The following is a 23953-nucleotide window of genomic DNA, read 5'->3' on the forward strand; positions in this document are numbered from 1 at the left end:
GGCACAAAAAAGGTTGAGAAACACTGCACTACTCAACCTGCCTTTCAAAAGGTAATATTCCCAGGCTGTGCCTGAGGTTTCTACCCCAACCAAAATTACCACTGCCCTTCTGCTAACAGAAACGTAACTGCAAATATTCTGACAGCTTTATTCCCTGAACATTTAGAACATTCAGAAACATTCCTAGCAGATCAGCCAACTGAGTGTTGTTGCTTTTCTATCACACACATGTTCTTTATTTCTTGTTTGTTTAAAACTTTTGTATCTCCCTTTCACACAGAAACCTCAAGATAGTATAGTATCATACCATTTTAAATCATGGGTCGGCAAACTAAGGTCTGCGTACTGGATCAGGTCCAATTGCCTTCTGGATCCGGCCCATGGACGGGCCAGGTATCGCTGTGTGGGTTGCCAGCGTGCAAATTCTTTCCCTCTCCCTCACACTCCCTCCTTCTGGCTTCTCCCCACCCTGCCTAGAGGAGGAAGGGGGATGGGCTTTGTTGGTGCCAGCAGCAGCAGCAGCAGCGCTCAAGCAGCCAACATTTTAAGCCCTTTCGCATGCCGCTCATCGTCCCTCCACCGCCACCGGCAGCCCGTCGCTCGCAAGACACAGGTAAGCAGCCACCGGGACTCGTTGTGCTCTTGCATCATTTCCCTCCCAAAATATAGTCTGGCTCCCCACAAGGTCTGATGGACAGTGGACCGGCCCCTGCTGAAAAAAACTGCTGACCCCTGATTTTAAAGAGTCATGGCATCCCCGCCAAAATCCTGACTAGTGTACCTTGTTATGGATGCTGAGAGTTGTTCTTATCCCCTCTCACAGAGCTACAGTCCTCGAGAGTGGTTTAGCAGTCAATGCTTCTTCCCAGAGAACTCTGTGAACTGTAGTTCTGAGGGGGTCTCTTAACTTCTCTCAGCACTATTAGCAAACTACACTTCCCAGGGTTCTTTGGTGTGTGGAGGGGGAGGTCATGGCTTTAAAGCAGTATGATACTGTCTTAAATATATAGCATGCATGCAGCCTTAGTCAGACATTAATCTGAAGCACGCAAGCGGCCCCTCAACCTGATGGGAACTCCATAGCAGAGGGATCGTGGTGGCAAATGTCTCTCTTCATAAGTGAACCTTAGTCGCTGCTACCACAGTGGTCTCCAAAATGCTTCTTTGTCCATTTACCTTATTAGGTAAATTAATAACGGACAAGAAGAAACAAACAACTTGCTTCAAATTCTATCCCCCAGGGCACACAATGCCATCATTTAAAGCCCTAAATGGCCTCGGTCCAGTATACCTGAAGGAGCGTCTCCACCTCCATCATTCTGCCCGGACACTGAGGTCCAGCACCGAGGGCCTTCTGGCGGTTCCCTCGTTGCGAGAAGCCAAGTTGCAGGGAACTAGGCGGAGGGACTTCTCGGTGGTGGTGCCTGCCATGTGGAACGCCCTCCCAACAGATGTCAAAGAGGAAAACAACTACCAGACTTTTAGAAGACATCTGAAGGCAGCCCTCTTCAGGGAGGCTTTTAATGTTTAATAGATTATTGTGTTTTATTTTTCTGTTGGAAGCCGCCCAGAGTGGCTGGGGAAACCCAGCCAGATGGGCGGGGTATAAATAATAAATTATTATTATTATTATTATTATTATTATTATTATTATTATTATTATTATTATCATCATCAAGAAACTGTCCATGTCATAAAATACAGGAAAGGCACAAAACAAAACAAAACAAAACAAAACCATTGGAATAAAAGCAACAGCAAGGCCGCTCAGTTCAAGAGATAAAAGACTTTTCAAAGGCCATCATCATCGTAGTCCCTGGCAAATGCCAGAAAGATAAGCTTGTAGGGTCACCTAGTCCAGCTGCCTGCAATGCCAGAATCTCAGCTAAAGCATCCCTGTCTGATGGCCAATCCAACCTCTGCTTCAAAACCTTCAAGGAAGGAATGTTCACCACCTCCTGAGGGAGTCCGTTCCAGTGTGGAACAGCTCTTACCGTCAAAAAGTTCTCCCTTCCATTGGAAGTTCTTCCATCGGAATATCCCTTCTTGTAACTTGAATCCATTGGATCGGGTCCTACCTTCCAGAGCTGGAGAAAATAAGCTTATTCCATCTCCCATGTGACAGCCCTTCCAATATTTGAAAATGGCTATCACATCTCCTCTCAGTCTCCATTTTTTCCATGCTGAACATACCCAACTCCCTCAAGTAGACAAAATATCATTATAATACTGTATATCATTATAAATTTGGACACTCGCACTAGTATTATCCTTCTGGAATCAAGTAACGTCTCTGGAGAGATAAACATTCCTGGAGTCCTCCCATTTGTGCAAAGTACAGTCAAGGCTTCAAAAGGTTTTTGAGTTTTATCATTATCTGAAACTGGAGTTTGCCCAGAAGCCTTGCTGTCTGCTGCTTAAAGTATTTTTTGATTTAATTATTATTTATTTTGTGCTATATGGTTCCTCATAAAGCCTAGTGGAAATGTATACTTTGCAAATGCAATGATACTTTGTCTCCTTTACTGCAAACTTTTTCTCAATATTCCAGTAGTATATTGTTGCTACGGATATAATAATAGCAATAATTTATTATTTATTTGCCGCTCATCTAACTCAGTTGCCCCAGCCACTCTTGGGCGCCTTCCAACAAATGAAAACATCAAGCAAAGTAAAACGTCAAACATTAAAAACTTCCCTATACAGGGCTGCATCCAGATGTTTCCTATAAGTAAGATAGTTGTTTATTTCCAAAGGGCATGTGCCACTACTGAGAAGGCCCTGTGCCTGGTTTCCTTGTAACCTCATTTCTTGCAATGAGAAAAATTCCAGAAGGGGCCACCACTGAGAAGGCCCTCTCCCCAGGTGCCAACCACTATAACCCAGCTGCCAGGAGTGAAAAAAATAGAGCCTTGGTGATGTGGAGCATGGGTATCTGCCTTATACAGAATCAGACTCAATGGTCCATCTAGCTCAGCATTGTCTTATATGGACCAACAGTGGCTCTCCAAGGCTCTCCATATTCCCAGCCTCACCAGCAAATGTTGGGGGTTGAACCTGGGACCTTCTGCATGCAAAGCAGCAATGTGCTCTACTACCGAGAACCAGGAGATCCTTTTGGCAGCCTGGTCCATCATCCCTGAGAGCAGGAGTTCCAAGAACATCTTTAGGGATGCAGGTTTCCCCATCCGTGAAATAGTGGGCTGTCCTCCATCAAGCAGAGCACATGTTCCCCTCCCCACAAAAAAAATCTGAGACTGAGAGGAAAAAGCCACCAGGCCAGAAAACATGATTTGTGAGCCCCGCTGATTCTCATTTGAAAAATTAAGTACTGCAGTCTTCTGAAGGCTTCATACAGGCAACCTGATGTTTAGCATGGATGTGAGGAATACTAAATAGACACTCAAAAAGCCACTTATCCTCCCCGACTCTCCTACTTTACGGACCCACTTGGAGGGAACTAATAATTGAACTTCCATAGCGGGGAAACAAAGCAAGGAAATGAGTTTATGATTGTGGCAATGCCCCAACACGGATGCTGAATGGCTTCGTTAAAACCTTCGGCGGCCCCAAGCGACTTTGCGAAACCCAGTGTAATAAACACACCATGCTTCCACTTTAGTGCTGACCTCCTTCGAGTGTGCCCCTGCCTTTATTCAAATTTCTTTTACCTGCTCTTGATTTCCACCCTAATCCCCAATTTTAAAGTCCAATCCCTCCTGGGTTAAGAAAACCAAGCCTATGGTATTTATCGCCCCAGACGCCTTTCTGCTTTCCTTGGCTTGCTTTAGATTCCCGGAATCCCCTCCCCAAACAGAAATCTCGATGGGTGCATTATCATCCTTCAGAACGACAACCACAGTGCTCACCTCCAACACAAGTCACTAATATGGAACGTCCGCCCCAGACATTCTGTTGCATATTCTCCCAACAAAGGAAAGGGCAGAATACCTGGTCTGCAGGTAAAGGGTGCCAAATTTAAGCCCCAGTTAACCTCCAGTTAAAAGTATCTGAGATGAGAAAGGCCTAGATCCGAGGCCCTGAAGAGCTGTGGCCGGTCAGACAAGTTTTGTTTACAGCAAAACACAACCTGTACCGGGCACAATCCTGCATTGCATGGGTTGGACTGGATCAGGCTTCCTCAAACTTGGCCCACCAGATGTTTTTGGCCGACAACTCCTATGATCTCTAGCGAGCAGGATCAGTGGTCAGGGATGATGGGAATTGTAGTCTCAAAACATCTGGAGGGCCGAGTTTGAGGAAGTCTGGATTGGATGATCCAACTCTACAATTCTATGATTCTACAATCAGAACATTAAGAAAAGCCCTGCTGGATCAGGCCAGATGCCTATCTAGTCCACTTTCCTGTCACAGTGAGTGGCCAACCAGATGTTGATGAAAAACCCATGAGCAGAACACAGCGCAGGATCTCTCTCCTATCGTTGTTCCCAGCAAGTGGAATTCAGAGGCACAACCCTGCCTTTTCCAGAGCTGCAGCACATCTTCATTTTAACCCTAGCATCCAAGTCTGCTGCTGTTCTTCAACCTGACTGCCTTTTGGCAGATCTGTGAACCGCCCTGAGAGCCCTGGGCGGAACTGTAGTTTTCCCATAAACTAGGGCTTCTATACACCTAGATATTTCTGGACATTACCAGGATTTCAAAGGCGGGATTGAAAAATTGAAAGGTGGCATTTGGGGGGTCTTCCGTTAAAAACAACAACACCTCAACAACTTTCGGGGTGTCCTCGTTTTTACTTATTGTTGGAAATATGGTAATCCTACCATCAACTACAATTCTCAAAACTGGCGACAAACTACAGTTCCCAGGATTCTTTGAAGAAAGTCACCTGCTACAAATCCACAGTGCATACGTAGCCTAGGAGAATACAGAGGCCTGATTGGTATTGTCCTGCTCCATTTGATACATTTGATACAGGACAAATCATAAGAGGTCTGTGCCCCGAGGGGCCTCCAGATCTTGTTCTCATCATTCCTGACCACTGGGCATGCTGGCTGAGTCTTTTGGAGTCCCAACAGCCTCGGGGGGGGGGGGACATGTTCCCTATTCCTGCTCTTAAGTAGACAATGCACAGGACTAGACTGTTTGTGACATACTGTTCCTTGCAGGGTCTGGTTGGGGCAGGAAGAGAGGGAAAAGCTGTTGGTGGCATCAGGTAAATGGTGGAGGCTATCAGAGATTATCACAAGGCCCCCAAAGATTTTAACTAATGCAGATTGAAGGATGAGCTCCAATCCAAAAGGTGTGGAGATGTGAGCAACCGGGCAAGTTTGTCTGCAGGAGAACATTTTTTCCATTATCTTTTCATCTGCTCTGTTAATCAGAACCAGCAGGGGATTTGGTTTTTGTGAAGGGGGATTGGAGCAGTTATGCACAAAATAACTTCAAGCCACCCATAAAATATCCTCAAGCAGCCAAGCGGTGCTGGGAGCTTGAGAAACACAGGCGCTTTGGTGCATTTTCCTGACCACCTCGCAGCTTATTGCAAATTCAGAGATCTAAATCAGAGCAGTCAGCCTGTTCCCCCAGGTTTTAACTTGATCTTGGGCCAAGAAGACACTTAAATATCTGGCACGTGCAGGATCCCAACAGCTTGTAGACAGCTGGTTGTATGCAGGTGTGTGTGTACATATATACACATATATGCTGGTTTTAATGTATGTAGGCTCCCCCCCCCTTAAAATACTGCATGTCACTTTGAGTTGCCATAGCAAAAAAGCAACTAACAAATTTAATTAATTATTTAAAAATAAATTAATTTGATTTTTATTTATTTTTTTACTTACTGATGCAATCATGAGCACAAATCACAAATGAATATACAACCAAAGGGAAATCTAGGGAATGGCGGGGTGGGGGAATGCATTTGGCTACTACCATAAACGTGAATCAGTTTCGCTACCATCTGAAGATGAGTTATTTTCCAAGCTCTTTCCCACAATGCGTCCAAAGTTAATCTGGAATCTTAAACCCAAATCTAACTTAGGAGCCTTAACCCACATTTGACCTTCCCTGACTTCGTTAATGTCTGGCAGAGGTTCATACAGAAGGCAAGTTGAAAGCATTAAGACATCTGCAAAGCAAAATGAGCTTTTCTGGCTAGTGCATGCTTGCCTGAGTTAACTTTATGCCTCTGGTTGTGAATGTATCCTCAGGACAAAATATTATTTTGTGCTATGTCCTCATCCCCCCCCCCTTTTGCTGGGGGTGGGGGTTGATTGGGACCAATGTAGGGGAAAGCGTTAAAAGTCCCTTTTCCTTATGCTGTAGTCTGCACCAGATTACACACACACACACACACACACACACACACACACACACACACACACGAGGCCTCCCTTTAATTTAAAAGCGGGTAGGGTCACCGAAACAATCATTGCTCATTCTGCCATTACTGTCATATCTCTTTCCGCCACAAGCTTGGCTGCAGACAAGAATGCCCATTAGTGATCTCTTCACAGGCATCAGAAATTTTGTAAACGTGCTTTTTTAAGACAGGGATCTCTCACTTACTTCATTGGCTTAAACAAGGCTTGCCCGTAATTCTGGAATGTCATTATCAGTTTGAGCTGGGTGCCTCCTGATTTCATTGCTGTAGGGGGGGAAAGCAGAAGGGGAGAAAGAAAGAGAAAAATGGTTAAACCATGCCCGTACAGTTCAATCGACACCCAGCAAATTTTTAATACTGAAATGACACAGTTAACCACCTGCAGCGAGAAAGAAGGGTTATTTATAGGGCAGTCAGCATCAAAAACACAGCAGTGCCATTTTTAACACTGGGAGGTTTTTTTCCCCCCTGTGTGGTCTCCTTGAGAGCTGGGTGAGCTTGTCAGTTTCAATTTCTCCCAGTTGCTCAGTTTTCAGTCTCAACTTCACCAGATTTCCACATCAGTTTGTGAATTATCAGTACTGTTGTTTTTAAAAGACCTCGTGAAAATTCATCAGCCTTTTAGCACACATTTTCCTAGCTTATACAAGCAAACTTCCCTTGCAAGCATTTTAGTACATGATTTCCACAAATACATGCATTTCTGTGCATATAGTATATGCATATATATGCATGTTCTCCTAATATATGCATTCTTATTATTGATGTTGGAAAAGATGGAGGGCACTAGGGGAAGAGGACGACAGAGGATGAGATGGTAGGACAGTGTTCTCGAAGCTACGAACATGAGTTTGACCAAACTGCGGGAGGCAGTGGAAGACAGGAGTGCCTGGCGTGCTATGGTCCATGGGGTCACGAAGAGTCGGACACGACTAAACGACTAAACAACAACAACAACACAATTCTCTTGTTGGGAGAACTGGATTGCAAAATCTGGAAAAGGGGAATTTTTTTAGGCAAGGTGTACTTTGGTCTCCATAGTGGACAGGTTCACATTGAAGCAAGAAGTGAAACCAATATTTATCCCCCATTCCTAGCTTCCCCTCAAGGCAAGGTTAAGAACAGAAGAATAGCCCATTGAATCATGCCATTGTCCCAGGGGGAAGAAATCCCCAAAAAGGATACTAGCTTTTTTCTGTATGCCACAACAGCAGCGAGAATATTAATAGCAAAATATTGGAAGAAAAAAGAGTTACCAACTATTGAAGAATGGCAAATGAAGATGATGGACTATATGGAACTTGCCGAACTGACTGGGAGACTCCGGGACCAGAAGGAAGAGACGGTGGAAGAAGATTGGAAGAAGTTCAAAGATTATTTAGAAAAACATTGCAATATTTAAATTTTAGGAAATCTCTGGAAGTTAATTTTAGGCTGTAGGGATAGAAATAGATGTTAGTAAAGAATGTAAGATGAATTTATGTAAGTGTTATAATGTGAGGAAATTTTTGTAATAGTTAAGTTGTAAAAAAAGGTTTAAGATTATGATATATGAAACTGCTAAAGATGCGTTAAAATGAAAATCAGACAGGGGGGCCTTGGGGAAGTCCACATAACAATGGTTAGTGAAATAGATGGTAAGATTAGAGTTTATTTGTATTGTTTTTGTTTTGTTTGTTGTATTGTTGTTTTTTGTTGTAGTGTGCCATTTTGGCTGTTGTTTTTTTTAATATAAACTTTATTAATTTCTCTCTTTAAAAACATAAACACTCAACATACGCACACACTTTTATGGACAAAAAGAACAATGCATTCTGAAGATCTAATCATATAACCAAAAATGCATTCACAAAAAAACAAAAACAAGAATAAAAAACAAAAAAGACAAAAATTAGAAAAAGTAAAATCATTCATTTATATCTTCTTTTAACTGACTTCCAATTATTCTCTCTGTAATCTATGAATTCACCTTATCGTATCGCACAACTTTTATCTTCCGTTTATTATAATCTTCCCTTAAATTCAATTTAGGTTCAATCTTAGTCTGCCATTAGGGTTTAGCTATACCATTATTCTTTATGTACTCATCAAATATCCTCCATTCCTTTTTTATTTTTTGTTTTGTTTGTCCTCTAATTCTTCCAGTAAAGTTTCATTTTGGTTGTTGTAATTGTTGTTATAAAATGAATTTTAAAAATGGGGGGATGAATCATGCCACAGTGGTAAACCAGATGCATGTGGGAAACCAGGACACAGAACATGAGCACAAGAACAGCCTCCCTGCCTATGGTTTCCTGCAACTGGTACTGTATTCAGAGCATTGCTCCTCTAGCCAAGGAGGTGGGGCATAACCATCATGGCTGGCAGCCACTGACAGCCCTTTCCTCCATGAATTTACAAAAGTAAGGCCGCATCTTCAAGTGCCACCCGTTAAGGACGTGTCAAGCTGTGTCTTCAGGAAGGAGGGCCATGCCAGGTCAAGTCCAGATCCAGGAGAATGTGGCTTGGCTTGGCAAAGGATGTTCAGAGCCAGGCAAGTCTCATCAGGACCACGGATAGCTCCCAGTGGGGTCTGCTGGCTATAGTTTTCCCTCCATTGTAGGTCATGGCGGGGAATGTTGCTGTAGCAAAGAGCTATATCCATTGGAAGCCCCATGAAGAACAGTGAGCATGTCTTCTGGAATTGGACCCACCTCCCTGGAGAATCTTTGCTCCTTAAAGAACCATTGCCTGCTTCTGGAATCACTGACTTCTACAAGACAGAGGTTAAAGGGATGGGGGGGGGGGGTCCTCAGAGTCTGAAGAAGGCAAAGGCGGCATTGTTCCTAAGCTGCGAGAGTACAGTAAAGGTAAAGGGACCCCTGACCATTAGGTCCAGTCGTGACCGACTCTGGGGTTGCGCCCTCATCTCGCATTATTGGCCGAGGGAGCCGGCGTATAGCTTTCCAGGTCATGTGGCCAGCATGACAAAGCCACTTCTGGTGAACCAGAGCAGCACACGGAAACGCCGTTTACCTTCCTGCTGTATTTATCCTATTTATCTACTTGCATTTTGACGTGCTTTCGAACTGGCAGGAGCTGGGACCGAGCAACGGGAGCTCACCCCGCTGCAGGGATTCGAACCGCCAACCTTCTGATTGGCAAGCCCTAGGCTCTGCGGTTTAACCCACAGCGCCACCTGGGTCCTCTGCAAGAGTACGGGAGATGCTGAAAATCCCCCCCCCCAAAAAAACCCCACGCACAAACCAACAGGACTCTTAAGAATACAATAAGAGCCTGTTGGATCAGGCCAAAAACCCCATCTAATGCAGCATCCTCTACTCATTGTGGCTGACCAGATGCATATGGGAAGCACATAAAGAGGACCAACTCTCCCCACTTGTGATTCTCGGCAAACTGCCTCCAGCAGTGAGGTTGAACACAGCTATGATGGCTAGTAGCCACTAGCCTCATCTCCCGATTTTTCTTTTTTCTTTTTTCGAGTCTCTTTGGAGGCATTGCAGGCAGGGCTGGGTTCAGGGGTTGTAACGCATATACAAAAACACACAAATCATCACACCAGCAGCGGACAATATGTAACAAGCTGCACCTTAGCTTTTAAAAGCACTATCTTCAAAGCTGATTCTGTTAGGCAGCTAAGGGCGTGCAATTTCGTCCTTTCTTTAAATAAATAAATAAATAAAATAAAAATCCTTCCTTCAAAAGGTCAGATAACCCACATCTTTTGGAGAGCTGACAAAAAATAATCCAGATTTATTTTGGGGTGTGTGCATGCGTAAATAAATGTCACATTATTCTACTTCAGATCTGTTGTCCTTCAGCTGCTTTGGCTCGTACGTTTTCTCTCCCTGAACCAATGATATTAGCTACACGTCCTTTTAATTACTCCTCTTGGTGCTCTGTTACTGATAGGTCACCAGTTTATAATCTGTCCTTTTCCCTCCCCCTTTCTTTTCTGTGCTACAAAATGTTATGCAAATCCGGTCAGTTTAATTACTCTTCGGCTCGAGCAAAACAGTCCCTCCAGCCTCGCTGTTTTCTGCTGACCCTAGCCATCTCTTGCATTACCGACCCATCCCACAGGAACAAATAAATAATTAGAAATTAAAGTGCATTAAGCAATTTGCACCAAATAGGCAGAGCAGGAATGCACAGGTTTCACATATTAGATTAAGTTGGTGGTGCTGAGTAGGCCAAAACTCGGAACGCATTTAAGGGGAGAAAAGCATGCTGTCATTTTAAAGAAAGCAAAAACTCATTTCCAGCCCTCGAAGCAGCTGCCTTAAGTCAGGTCTGTTGCAAATCTAGTGCATTGTAACAAAATTTCACCATGTATTGTCAAGGCTGCTTGAGAACACACCATGTGTCCTCATTTCAACCCTCTTCACTTGTTTATAAAACAAGTGGCACCTGGAACAAAATGTTGCTTGGTGGGCTTCTACTGTTGACAGGTGTTTCTAGATAGATAGCAACTCAGCCTTTCCTTTTCCAGAATACTCCATTCCCTTTCATCCTCCCTCTCTGGTTTTTCATGCCCCTCCCGATGATCAGCATTTCAGCATTTCACAGCGACTACCAATTCTCAGTCCCCATTTGGACTGGGGTTATTGGGGAGGAGGAGGGGTCGCCCCAGGATCTGTCAAAAGGTTTTTTGAGTGCAAAATTTGGGATTTCTCCAAGCCTGCTTATGCGTCCCTATTGCCTTTGGATGATTCTGTGCTGGCTTCATCAAGATCCAAACTCAAAGAGTGAGTCTGCTGTCGGTGCATGAAGATTATCAGCTTGTGGTAACATGGAGGTGGGCTTTTTCACTGATGGAGCCAGTGTTGCGGAATGCCCGCCCCCCACTGAAATCAAAGAATCATAGAACTGTAGGGGTGGACGGGACCCTGAGGGTCATCTAGTCCAATACCCCCCCCCCGCAATGCAGGAATATGCAGCGGTCCCTCATGGGGATTGAACCTGCAACCTTGCCATTTTCAGCACCATGCTCTAACCAACTGAACTATCCAGGGAGTAAATACAAGAGGCACTGTTAATGTTGGTATTCCACCTCATCCCGAAGGCACACCTGTTTGGGCAAGCAGTCCCCTGAACTAAACTTCTGATTTTATTTTATTATTTATTTATTAAATCTGTACGCTGCCCCTTCATCCACAGTTTTCAGGGCAGTTCAGCTTTCTTCAAACCTTTTTAACTGCGATGCTTTTTAATTGTGGATTTCTTATGGTGTATTTTAACTACGTATTGATTCCACTGTTGTAAACTGCTTAGAAGCCATTTTGGCAGTATATAAATTAATGAATAAGAATAAGAATAATCATGCAGAGCAGGAGTGAGAAACCTTTTTTTGGACTAATGATCACATTCGTTACTGGGCAATCTTTTAAATGCTACGTGTTAGTGGCAAAATGAGCCAGGCAATGGATGCAAATGTTGTACACCAGGGTAGTTTTTTACACACATATACACGAAACCCTCTCTAGCTTCCATACAGACAAGCAAAAGGCATTATCACTGCCAATATGACCACGGGGTAGGGTTTATCCCAGTGGGGGGCACTGAAAGGCAAATTGCCGGGGGGGGGCACTCTCACACTCAAAGCCCACCTTGACAGGATTCATGTTTTGGCACTTACAGGCTCTTGACTATTCCTTGACTATGAAAACACTTGCAGAATCATCCATCCTACTGGGTAGATTTTGGACTTTCCCCAGCAAACACAACTGATACCTTGAGTAATCATCTACCCAGCAGCTTAGCATACTCCTGGGGAGTTTGACAAAAGAACTAAAGCGACCACAACAAAATACAAAACCATGAACCCAACTACAAATATATCCAGAGAAAGCCAAATATATAGCTGTAAGAACCTAAGCCACGGGAGATAAGCTCAGGTCAATGTCAGAAAGTCCTTTGGCATCTGGCCACACAGAGCCCGATAAATGGGACGTGGGTGGTGCTGTGGTCTAAACCACTGAGCCTCTTGGGCTTGCAGATCAGAAGGTCGGAGGTTCGAATCCCTGCAACACTGCGACAGGGTGAGCTCCCGTTGCTCAGTCCCAGCTCCTGCCAACCTAGCAGTTCGAAAGCATACTGTCACAGAGGGTGCGTTGCGACTACTCTAGAGTAACAAGCCTTTTCATGCTTTTATTGTGTGCAGGCTATTTACAGTGCTAGAGCTGTACAGGATACATGTTCTTAGTCTGACCCAGAACCCTGGAATGGCGCTTCCCGCGTTTTCTTCCAACATAAGAGTCTGGGCACCCCAAATCTCCTTCTGTGTTTCCTCCTGCGTAATTCCGGAACCAGAGGGAAAAAGGGTCTCCTTTCCATGTTTTCCTTCTCCCCCCTTTCCCCCGCTCTCTCTTCCTCTCTCACGTGCAGCAGAGGCTCTGCTATCCTGCCAGAGCCCTGTCTCCTACTTGCTCCTTCCCCACTGGACTCTTCCCCGTCCCCGCTAGCTCCGCTGCTGGTGGAAGAACTGCTCCTCAAGATGGGAGGGGGCTCTCTGTACTGTTTTCCCCTCACACATACCAATGCAAGTAGATAAATAGGTACCACTACAGCGGGAAGGTAAACGGCGTTTCCATGCACTGCTCTGGTTTCGGTGTTCTATTGCACCAGAAGCGGCTTAGTTGTGCTGGGCACATGACCCGGAAAAACTGTAAGCGGACAAACGCCGGCTCCCTCGGCTTGTAAAGCGAGATGAGCGCTGCAACCCCAGAGTTGTCTGCAACTGGACTTAACTATCAGGGGTCTTTTACCTGTTTAGCCCAATAAATACAGGTACTGTACACTCATTTTACACCATGCAATTGGGGGAGGAGGGGTTCCTTCCTATAAAGGGAGTTGACATATAGCCAGAGCAAGCGTCAAGCTGGAATTTATCCTTTTGGTAAATGAGTTGTGGCATTATACCCTTTGAAGTTTGAAAAATAGATTTTCAAACTCTTAATGTTCCAGACTGCAATTGTTTCCTATCAACACTCTGCACCTTTAGCAAACTACAGTTCCCAGGATTCTGGTGTGTGTGTGTGTGTGTGTGTGTGTGTGTGTGTGTGTGTATTCAGAGTATTTCCCCCACTCCAGCCCCGGGAAAAAAAAAATCAGGCAGACTGACAGCATCCCCTAACAAAACAACAACAACAAAACCCTCCAGGAAATAGGAAGAATCTGAGCAGACGTATTTTGAACTGAGCATTATGTATGGCAGGGGTAGCCAACGTGGTGCTCTCAAGCGATTGTTCATGTTGGCTGCGGCTGATGGGGGTTGGAGGAATCGAACAACAACTGGAGCATTGCCAATCCCTGACGTTATGGTGCTCAGAGAACTGAGAAGTCCATAAAAGCCTGAAGCTTGCCAGGGTCTGTGTACATCATCCAGATTGACTCAAATATATACCCAACCCACCCATGCGTCACCAACCACACTGAGTTTCATGTTCCTGTTTCCGGACCTATTTTTATGAACGACACATGGCAATTTTGCTTTCCATTCCTGTGTCAGGCCAACCAACGTTTTCCTTTCCTTCCTCCCCCTGCCCCCCTTTACAATTGTCTAGAAAACAAGAAGCCACTCGTGTTTCCAAGACTCTGTTTGCACATTTGGAGATGACAACTCGAGACTCTCGTTTCTGTCCAAACAGCATTGTCATAAGGATTTACAGCAGGCAGAACTGTGTCAACAGTTTTCAAGGAAGCCACATAATAATGACACTAAGTCGTTGCTGCTAGTAATAGCCTTGGAACGGCATGCTAATGAGGCCTCAAAATGGGAGGCTGATTTGGCTCCCACCAGAATCTCCAGCTCTCGTTAGCAGCAAAAGGACTACCAAGTTTTTTGTTTGTTTGTCTTGTTATAAGAAAAACTGTTCCCTTTCCATTATGGGGTACAGTATTCTGGAGCCCGTATAGAGTCCCTAAATGGGTTCCCTATCGGTAGGAGAAAACAGAGGCCAACCAGAGTATCCTGAGAAGCAAAGTGGCTAGTAAGACTGATCTTTATTAAAGGAACTGTTGCAACAGGGTGTCCACTCACCACACAAAGGAGGGAGGAGAACCCTAAACATTGGTGCACAAGCCCTTATATAGACTTTTGAAACTGCCCACCCTGTAGCCCAAGACCAATCCCCTAAAACATCATACCTACATCACAGAAGGAGGCGGTGTGCAACAAAGGAGGCGGTCTACAGCAGAAATCCTGTCTGCCAGGATACCCGATAATGGTCACTGATTGCATTACCTGGGCAGCCTGGCCATTCTTTTAGTTCAGATTAGTTCCTGAATCTAGGTCACAGGCTCACCCTATTCACACACAAAGACACCCTTAAGACAGGATTTGCAAACAAAAAGACAGTGGGAAGGCTTTCCCCATTTGCCTCCCTTACTGCAGAGGAATATTTGAGGTCATTGGGAGAGTGAAAATGGCTTCAGAATTGCTCTCCCATATTATTTCAGACACAGGGTTCATATATTTAGATATATTTATCCTATATATATATTATTCTATATATTAGGTATAGTTAAAGCTATGGTTTTCCTAGTAGTGATGTATGGAAGTGAAAGCTGGACCAGCTGATCACCGAAGAATTGATGCTTTTGAATTATGGTGCTGGAGGAGAATTATGGTGTTTCCTGCTTGGCAGGGGGTTGGACTGGATGGCCCTTGTGGTCTCTTCCAACTCTATGATTCTATGAGACTCTTGAGAGTCCCATGGACTGCAAGAAGGTCAAACCTATCCATTCTGAAGGAAATCAGCCCCGAGTGCTCACTGGAAGGACAGATCCTGAAGCTGAGGCTCCAATACTTTGGGCCACCTCATGAGAACAGAAGACTCCCTGGAAAAGACCCTGATGTTGGGAAAGATGGAGGGCACAAGGAGAAGGGGACGGCAGAGGACAAGATGGTTGGGCTGTGTTCTCGAAGCCAACATGAGTCTGACCAAACTGCAGGAGGCAGTGGAAGACAGGAGCGCCTGGCGTGCTCTGGTCCATGGGGTCACGAAGAGTCGGACACGACTAAACAACTAAACAATAACATTCTATATTTGAGACCTTCAAATTCTTATAACAGTGTACTTCTGCTTTCTGCCTTGCAATAGTTTCATGTGCAAGGATGCAAAAAGGCCTTGTTTCCCTTTCAAACCCTGCATTTGTGGCACATACAGTGGTACCTCTACTTACGAATTTAATGCGTTCCGAACACACATTTGTAAGTCGAAAAAAAATGTAAGTCGAATCCCATAGGAATGCATTGGGAGAAAAAATTCGTAAGTCGAAGCAACCCTATCTAAAAATTTGTAAGTAGAAAAAATCCTATCTAAACTGCATCCAAGATGGTGGACGGAGCTCCATTTGTAAGTAGAAAAATTCGTAAGTAGAGTTATTTGTAAGTAGAGGTACCACTGTACCACTTTTCCCCTTCTGTTGCAGTCTCTCTTCCATCAGAAGATATCTGTCTGGTGGGGTGGGTGTAGCTTGGCCAAAGCAGCCCCCCTGGGCCAAATAAGAAAGCCTGTTTGCACCCAGGGGCTGGATGTTCCACACCACCTTTTAGTTGGTCTTGATAAAGGTATGACTCCATTACGACACTGGATTTCCCCCACCCAACAGATCCACAAGGTTCTCTGAAAAGCCTCAAAACGAATATAAACCCAGAGGCGTGGTTGTTGTTTTTTAAGTGTCCTCTAATCACAGTCAAAATCTCCCTTTCCCTCAGAAGCCCTTAGGTATGTATGAGATTTTATTTTCGTCATAGCCTTTACAACTCCCCAATGTATATATCATTAACTCTGGCAAAGATTACCCAGAACGTTTACATAGTGTTGAAAGCACATTCAAATGCAAATGTTACATTTAATCTTTCAGCATCTGGAAAAAACAAACCCAAAGAATGGAAAGCAAAGAGTAAGTTAAGTAATCTTATATAAAGATTAACAAACAAACAAAAGACCAGCATTCACCTTGACCCCAAAGTCAGCGGAGAAGGCACAGCCAATTTGAAAGAGTTAGAATTTCAGCTTACTTTTACTTTCAGGTAAAAGGGGGGGGGAAATGGAAGAGTTTCAGGACTGCACTCAAGAAAGTGTTCCATGACTGTTTGGCTGTCCATCAAACCTTTAATTATATTCTCCTGCCCTGACCTCCTTCTCATGCCACCTTCCCTTTGGATCACCTGCTCTTCAATTTCCGAAAAACATTCCACCTTATTGGAACCTTTTAGATGACAGCTTGTATGCTGGAGAACCATTTCATATTGCAAAGGATTCTGGGGGATCTTCTCTGATGCATGTTCCAGCACAGGATCCTAGGGCAGGACTCCAGTTCCCATCAGCCCCAGCCACCATGGCCAATGGTCCTGAGATGATAGGAGTTGTAGTCCAACAGTATCCAGAAGGTAACATATTGGCTATTCAGGATTTAGGCTTTCTTTGAGAGGAAGGTGGTCCTTAGGAGAGTTTATTCAGCCTGGCCCCAACAGATGCAATAGTTACAAAAGAAGTGTGCATGCACACGAAAGCTCATACCAAAATAAAAACTTAGTTGGTCTTTAAGGTGCTACTGAAGGAATTTTTTTATTTTACAAAAGAAGAGATATGCACAGTTCTGTCCATTCAGCACCTATGGCGAGACGAAGCCAGGAGTGGAGACCCTTTGGCCCTCCTGATGTTGTTGGACTCCAACTCCCATCATTCTCAATGTTATAAGAATTTTAAGGTCTTATATACAGTATATATAATAGATGTTCATAAATGTACCAAGCAAACACACACATCAATGTATAGACCACATGTCTGAAACCCCACAGAAAAAAAGTCCTGAAACCATTTTGCCTCCTCCAGATGACCTCAAATATTTCTCTGCAAGGTCGAAGGAAATGGGGAGCCTCCCCATTGTCTCTTTGCTCACAAATCCTGTCCCAAGGGCACATTTAAGATATGAATAGGGTGAGCCTGTGACCTGGATTCAGGGATTGAGTAGTTATCGTAACAAAAAAGTGGATAGGATGCCCAGGTAACTCAATCTGGCAGACTGGATAAAAAGAACGCACTCAGATTTCTTTTGTAGCCCGCCCCTTCTCTGATGCATGTATGATGTACTGGGGGTGGTGGTCTTGGGCTACACCCCTTCTGTGTATGATGTTTCTGGGGGTGGTTTTGACTCCAGGGCGGGTAATTTAAAATGTCTATATAAGGGTTTGGGCGCATAGCTCGGGGTCCCTTCTCCCCCTCCTGTGTGTGGGGGGGAGCACCCTGTTGCAACAGCTTTGGTATCTGAAGAAGTGTGCATGCACACGAAAGCTCACACCTATGACAAACTTAGTTGGTCTCTAAGGTGCTACTGGAAGGATTTTATAAATTTAGCTTTAATAAAGATCAGGCTTGTGGGACCCAGGTGGCACTGTGGTTAAACCACTGAGCCTAGGGCTTGCTGATCAGAAGGTCAGCGGTTCGAATCCCTGTGACGGGGTGAGCTCCCGTTGCTTGGTCCCAGAGCAGTTCGAAAGCACGTCAAAATGCAAGTAGATAAATAGGAACCGCTACAGCGGGAAGGTAAACGGCGTTTCCATGTGCTGCTCTGGTTTGCCAGAAGTGGCTTTGTCATGCTGGGAGCACAGGAAAGGTCGTGACCGACTCTGGGGTTGCGGCGCTCATCTTGCGTTATTGGCCGAGGGAGCCAGCGTACAGCTTCCAGGTCATGTGGCTAGCATGACAAAGCCACTTCTGGCAAACCAGAGCAGCACACGGAAACGCTGTTTACCTTCCCGCTGTAGTGGTACCTATTTATCTACTTGCACTTTGACATGCTTTCGAACTGCTAGGTTAGCAGGAGCTGGGACCGAGCAATGGGAGCTCACCCCGTCGCGGGGATTCGAACTGCCGACCTTCTGATCAGCAAGCCCTAGGCTCTGTGGTTTAACCCACAGCGCCACCTGCGGTACCATAGGTTAAGGTAATCTCAAAGGTCCCAATTTGTTAAGGGCTTCCTATTCTAACTGTAGCACCTTGAACTTGATGCGATAGCAATTCAGCTGCCAGTGCAGATCTCGGAGCACAGGTGTTATATGCTGACAACGTCTCCGTCCTGCCAGCAATCGTGCTGCAGCATTCTGCACTAACTGCAGCTTGTGGATCAAGCAGAAGGGAAGCCCCACAGTTTGGTTACACCCTTCCCCTATTAGCCACCTCCACCCTGCAGCACACGGACCTGACCCTTTCCTTGCACGCCGTGTCTATGCAAAGGAAGCCACAAACTCCCCAACAGCGCCGCAGCCACCCACCAACCCAGCTCCCTTCCCCAAACAGTGCTTGCCCAGCCTCCTCTACTATCGCACCTCCAGAGAAAGCAATCCTGCTGGTGTATCTCATTCCATTACCAAACCGCAGTAAACCTGCCTGGACAAGAAATATCCTTCCCTGTCGTTTAACCTTACTGATTGCCCGGGTTGGGTAACAGGCTGTTACTTCACAGCCGTCCTAAAAGTCAGACTTTCCCTCTATTCCTTTCGAAACTCGAGGCAGCTGCAAGATATCAAGGAAGCCAGTGGTTTATGGAACCTGCAGAGTCATCCTGCTCCACGGTCATCCTCAAATGGTCATGAGATCCTCATTGGTGGGGGAGCTGCCAATTGTCCAAAAACAGAAGAGGAAGCACAGACGTGCTTCTCAAGCTGCCTTCTCTCGTGGTTAAAGGACAGCCCCAATCTGAAACAATGAAAGCTTGATCCACATCCACCATGATTTCCTGTTTCCTTCCAGACTATAACTGTGCCTCTAATGCTGAGTGCCCATCTACTACAGTATCTATACGTATCTCCAAATGAATAGCATGGGACGATCCTTTCCTGGCTGCCTTTCCTCCTCTGTTTCAACTCAATTTGCAGGCAAGGCATTGAATTCCCAGTAAAAACCATTAAGAAACGCCCAAAGAACCCTTCTGGAGTAGGAGAAAAGTCCATCAAGTCAAGCATTCTGCTCCTGCAGTAGAAAACAAGATGTAGGAAGCCTGCAAGCAAGACATGGCCCTCTCTCCATAGAATCACAGAATTGTAGTACTGTATTCAGCAGCAACCAGCTATCTCTGATACTAGATGCCCCATATACACATTACGACTTTGTAGCTATTGCTACAAAGCTATTGCCTTATCCTCCATGTGTTTGTCTAATCCCCTTACAAAGCTGTCTCAAGTTGTGCCGCAATCACTACGTCTCCAGATACAAAACATCAGTGTTTCACGATACACCATGGTTGGGAGAACTCTTATTCCTATCATGGAATCACAGAATTGCAGAGCTGGAAGGGACCCTGCGAGTCATCTAGTCCAACCCCCCTGCAATGCAGGAATCTGAGCTAAAACATCCATGACAGATGGGCATCCAACCTCTGCTTAAAAACATCCAAGGAAGGGGAGTCCACCATCTCCCGTGGGAGACCATTCCACTGTCCAACAGCTCTTACTGTCAGTTCCGTTCTTGCTGATGTTTAGTCAGAATCTCCCTTCTTGTAACTTAAATCCATTGGTTTGGGTCCTACCCTCCAGAGGAGGAGAAAACAAACTTGTTCCCTCTTCCATGTGACAACCCTTGGGCTATTTGAAGATGGCTACCATATCTCCTCTCAGTCTCCTCTTATCCAGGCTAGACATACCCAGCTCCCTCATCAGGCTTGGTTTCCAGACCCTTGATCATCTTGGTTGCCTTCCTCTGTACACGTTCCAGCATGTCAACATCCCTCTGAAATTGTGGTGTCCAGAATTGGACAAAGTACTCCAGATGTGATCAAACCAAGGAAGAATAGAGTGGACACTATGACTTCACTTGACCAGGACACTATACTTCTGTTGATCACGTAGCTACCATTTCCAGAGTGGTTTAACTATGGTAACATCAGTCCCTCTTCCTGGGGAATTCTGGGAACTGGAACTCTGTGAAGGGAATATGGGTCTTCTAACAACTCTCAGCACCCTTCACAAACTACCGTCCCCAGGATCCTTTGTTGGGGAAGCCATGGCTGTTTAAGGTGGTAGCATACCTTACTGCTTTAAATCTATTGTGGCCTTTAATGTAAAGTTCAGATGGCAGAGTAAGGCACTATATTAGATAACTCGGGATATCTCGAGAAAGGATACCAAACAATGGGGGAAGTCAGTAGGTCTGGCTCAGTCATGACTTGGCATGTGATTTATTTTTTTCCATCACCAGAATATCATTTACTTTTTTTAAATCCGCTGACGGATGGAAATACCAGCTTTTTGCTTTTTCCTCCATTTCCAAGCCAATGACCAATTCATCAGTCACAGATAGAAACAGATTTGGTTCTTTATGGGGCAAACAGTGCATGGGATCAGGGCTGTCTTAAGCGCCCCTGGCGCCGTGGAGCAACGGATCCCTCCGGCGCCCCCCCGACCCGTTCCTCAGCGCGGTGGGCGGGCGGGCGGAGCACGCAGCGTGGTGGCCACAGGCGTTGCTGTGCGGCGCCGCGGCGGGCGGGCAGGCACAGCACGGTTGTCGAACCGGCGGACCGGCCGGCCAGCGGGCGGGCGCAGCTCGCGGCGCCCTCCTGGCGGGCCGGCGCCATGGTGCCCTGCGCCACCGGGGGTCTACCTAGAGCCGGCCCTGCGTGGGATGTCCCCCCCCCCAATTTAAAATAAACAGGAACAAATTGCAATTCTATTATTCCCAGGCAAAATACTCCTTGCACAGGGAAATCTAGCATTTCAAGGAATGAAGAGTTAGGGTGGTAGTTCAGAGTGTTGGCGTTAGATGGGCCTTTGGCCTGATCCAAGAAGACTTTTCTTAGGCTCTGCAGCAATTGGACCGGCCATTGTGAGAACAGGATGCTGGACAAGATGGGCCATTTCTGACTTATTCAGAGTCAGACCCTGAACTTTGACCCTCAAGTGGGGCTGACCTCTGGGTAAATACACATAGGATCTCACACACAGCCAAATATTTAACTGAATGCAACTTTCTCTGGGCTAAACTCTGAACTCATTTTCATTTCACCAGTGCCCAGATTACTTATCGTTCCCACTTGCTAATTGCTTCCATAAATGCATGCAACTCTTTAATTACTTCGCCCACCCAAGCAAAACGCATTGTAGATTTCAGAAATGAACTGACTCGAGTTTTGCACTCGTTTCTTCGGGCAGGGAAATAAAACAAACCACCTTGAGGCCTACCTTCCTCCCTAAGAAATCAAACTCAAGCCGCCTGTTAATTTTAACTCAGGGAAGAAAAAAAGACCAATGTTATTAGCAAGTTGCATCTAACCATTCTGCACCACGCAGCGTTTCTAATTAAACAACTCTTTGGCTCATGCAGGTGGCATTATTGTAGATGTAAATTTCAAATTGCACAAAGAAATGGCTAATTATGGTCATTTTTGAGTCTTGATTCAGATAATTATGTTTCTGAGCCTATGAGCTCAAAATGCTCACCTTTCTCAGAAAATGTACTGCCAATGTTTAGTTCAAAATAATATTAAGGATCTAATTATCCTTTAAGAGCATAGCATGGAATGAAATATTTTTTTTGGGGGGGGGGTAACATAGGAAAATAAACTTTAATGGGCCAAACTCTCAATTGCAGTTTCTCATTTCTCCAACCTCAGATTTGGTTCTCCAAAATAGTTTGTGATTATTATTATTTTTTAAGTCCACATGAAAAATCAGCAGCGTTTGACCACCAATTTCTCCAAATATACACCTATCTGTGTGCAATTTTGCCTAATATATACTTCTTCTTTTTGCAAAGCAACGTTTCCTAATGTAATTGTGAAGGCTGAGCAGACGTTTGGGCCTGGGGGCACTTGTGAGTCATGCAGATGTTGCTGAACTAGAACTCCCACCATCCCTACCTATTGACCATTGTTGGCTCAGGCTGATGGAATCCAACAGTGCCAGGTGCCACGAGGACCTAATGTCTAGAACCAGAGAAAATGGAGGGGTTAGACAAATGATGTGCATTGTCTGGAGCTCCACAGAAAAAGAAAGGGAACCAGAGGTTGTTGTACTGCAATTCCCATTTGAGTTTGGATTTTGGATTCGATATCCCGCTTTATCACTACCCAAAGGAGTCTCAAAGCAGCTAACATTCTCCTTTCCCTTCCTCCCCCACAACAAACACTCTGTGAGGTGAGTGGGGCTGAGAGACTTCAGAGAAGTGTGACTAGCCCAAGGTCACCCAGCAGTTGTATGTGGAGGAGCGGAGACGCGAACCCGGTTCCCCAGATTATGAGTCCACCTCTCTTAACCACTACACCACACTGGCTCTCATTTGGTGTCTCCCATGCTGAAGGGGGCTGATGGTGCAGGAACTCAACATGAATGCCTCCGTAGTTCTCTTAAAATGGTGGTGGTGCTCCCCAGAGAGGTGCCAGAACTGAGTTTTGTTGAGTTTTGGCTGAAAAAAAAGCAGCGTTCAGGTCTTTATTCAAGTCACTTAGTGGATTGAAAGGCTGAGCAGACATTTGAGCCTGGTCCAAGTTTCTCTGGCCCAAGGATTAGGACCTTGTGGCACTGCTCATCTCGCTTTCAGGACAAGGGAGCTGGCGTTTGTCCACAGGCAGCTTTCTGGGCCATGTGACGAAAACCAGAGCGCACAGAAATGCTGTTTACCTTTCCCCCGCAGTGGTACCTATTTATCTACTTGCACTGGTATGCTTTTGAACTGCTAGGTTGGCAAAAGCTGGGACACAGCAACAGGAGCTCACCCCGTCGTGGGGATTTGAACTTCCGACCTTCTGATCAGCAAGCCCATGGCCAATAGTTAGGGGTGGTGGGAGTTCTAGTTCAACAACATCTGTGTGGCTCACAAGTGCCCCATCCTTGCCCCACAGAAATCAAAGTAGTGTATGTCTGGGGTATTCCATATAGTTCAACCACTTTTACTGTCATTGGGGCCCTTCCCCACTGCAGGACTCCTTGGGATTGTAGTTCTGTGATTGGAATGATCAAATAACTTCACAAAACTACAATTCCCAGGGTTCTCTAGGGGGCAGAGAACGTCACCGCAGCTCAACCAGGTTAATTTTCGTCTGACCATCTTCAGATTGTCATAGTCATTTTTAAAGCACCAATATCTCATGATTAGCAGCCACCCTGTAGGGATGGAGGATAAATATGGTTCCATTAGACTTCGAATGCAAACTTCTCTAATTCTCTAATTTGCACTTTTTGGAACGGTATGCAAGCCAAAACACAGCTATCCCTGCAAATTCACGCTTCTCCCAATTTTGCAATGCCATTTTCCAGCTCAATGCATACAGTACATTAGGGGAAAGTGTGCATTAAAATAGGTATTTCTGTATGACTTTGAAAACTAGATAGATAAGATAATGAATATGTCAGTGAAAGCTATACATACAGTGCATTATATCAGGGGGAATAGCCTGCAAAAATGTGCTTTCACTAAAAAGCAAAGGTATTTTCATGTGGGTTTTTTTTATTTATTTAAAAAAATGAATAAATTGCAAACTGACTGATATGTGGAGGACTGAAGAGAAGACTGGAAAGCTGAGAAATGCAGAGAAACCGAAATTGACAGGTTATCCCTCCCAGCCGGTCACGACTTGTGTTCTGCAGAAGCATCCAGTCTTCTT

General features: G+C 45.1%; 1 protein-coding gene across 1 annotated transcript in view; it reads right to left on the reverse strand.

Annotated features, from left to right (window-relative positions):
- FAM20C (FAM20C golgi associated secretory pathway kinase) overlaps positions 1-23953 on the reverse strand; it is a 108806-nt gene that overhangs the window by 58447 nt on the left and 26406 nt on the right. The window contains exon 3 of the mRNA XM_035131633.3: positions 6535-6613. Within this exon, the coding sequence (XP_034987524.2) occupies positions 6535-6613 (79 nt within the window). The remainder of the gene's footprint in view (positions 1-6534; positions 6614-23953) is intronic.

Source organism: Zootoca vivipara, chromosome 13 (genome assembly GCF_965207765.1).
Source record: "Zootoca vivipara chromosome 13, rZooViv2.hap1.1, whole genome shotgun sequence".
Taxonomy (NCBI): Eukaryota; Metazoa; Chordata; class Lepidosauria; order Squamata; family Lacertidae; genus Zootoca; species Zootoca vivipara.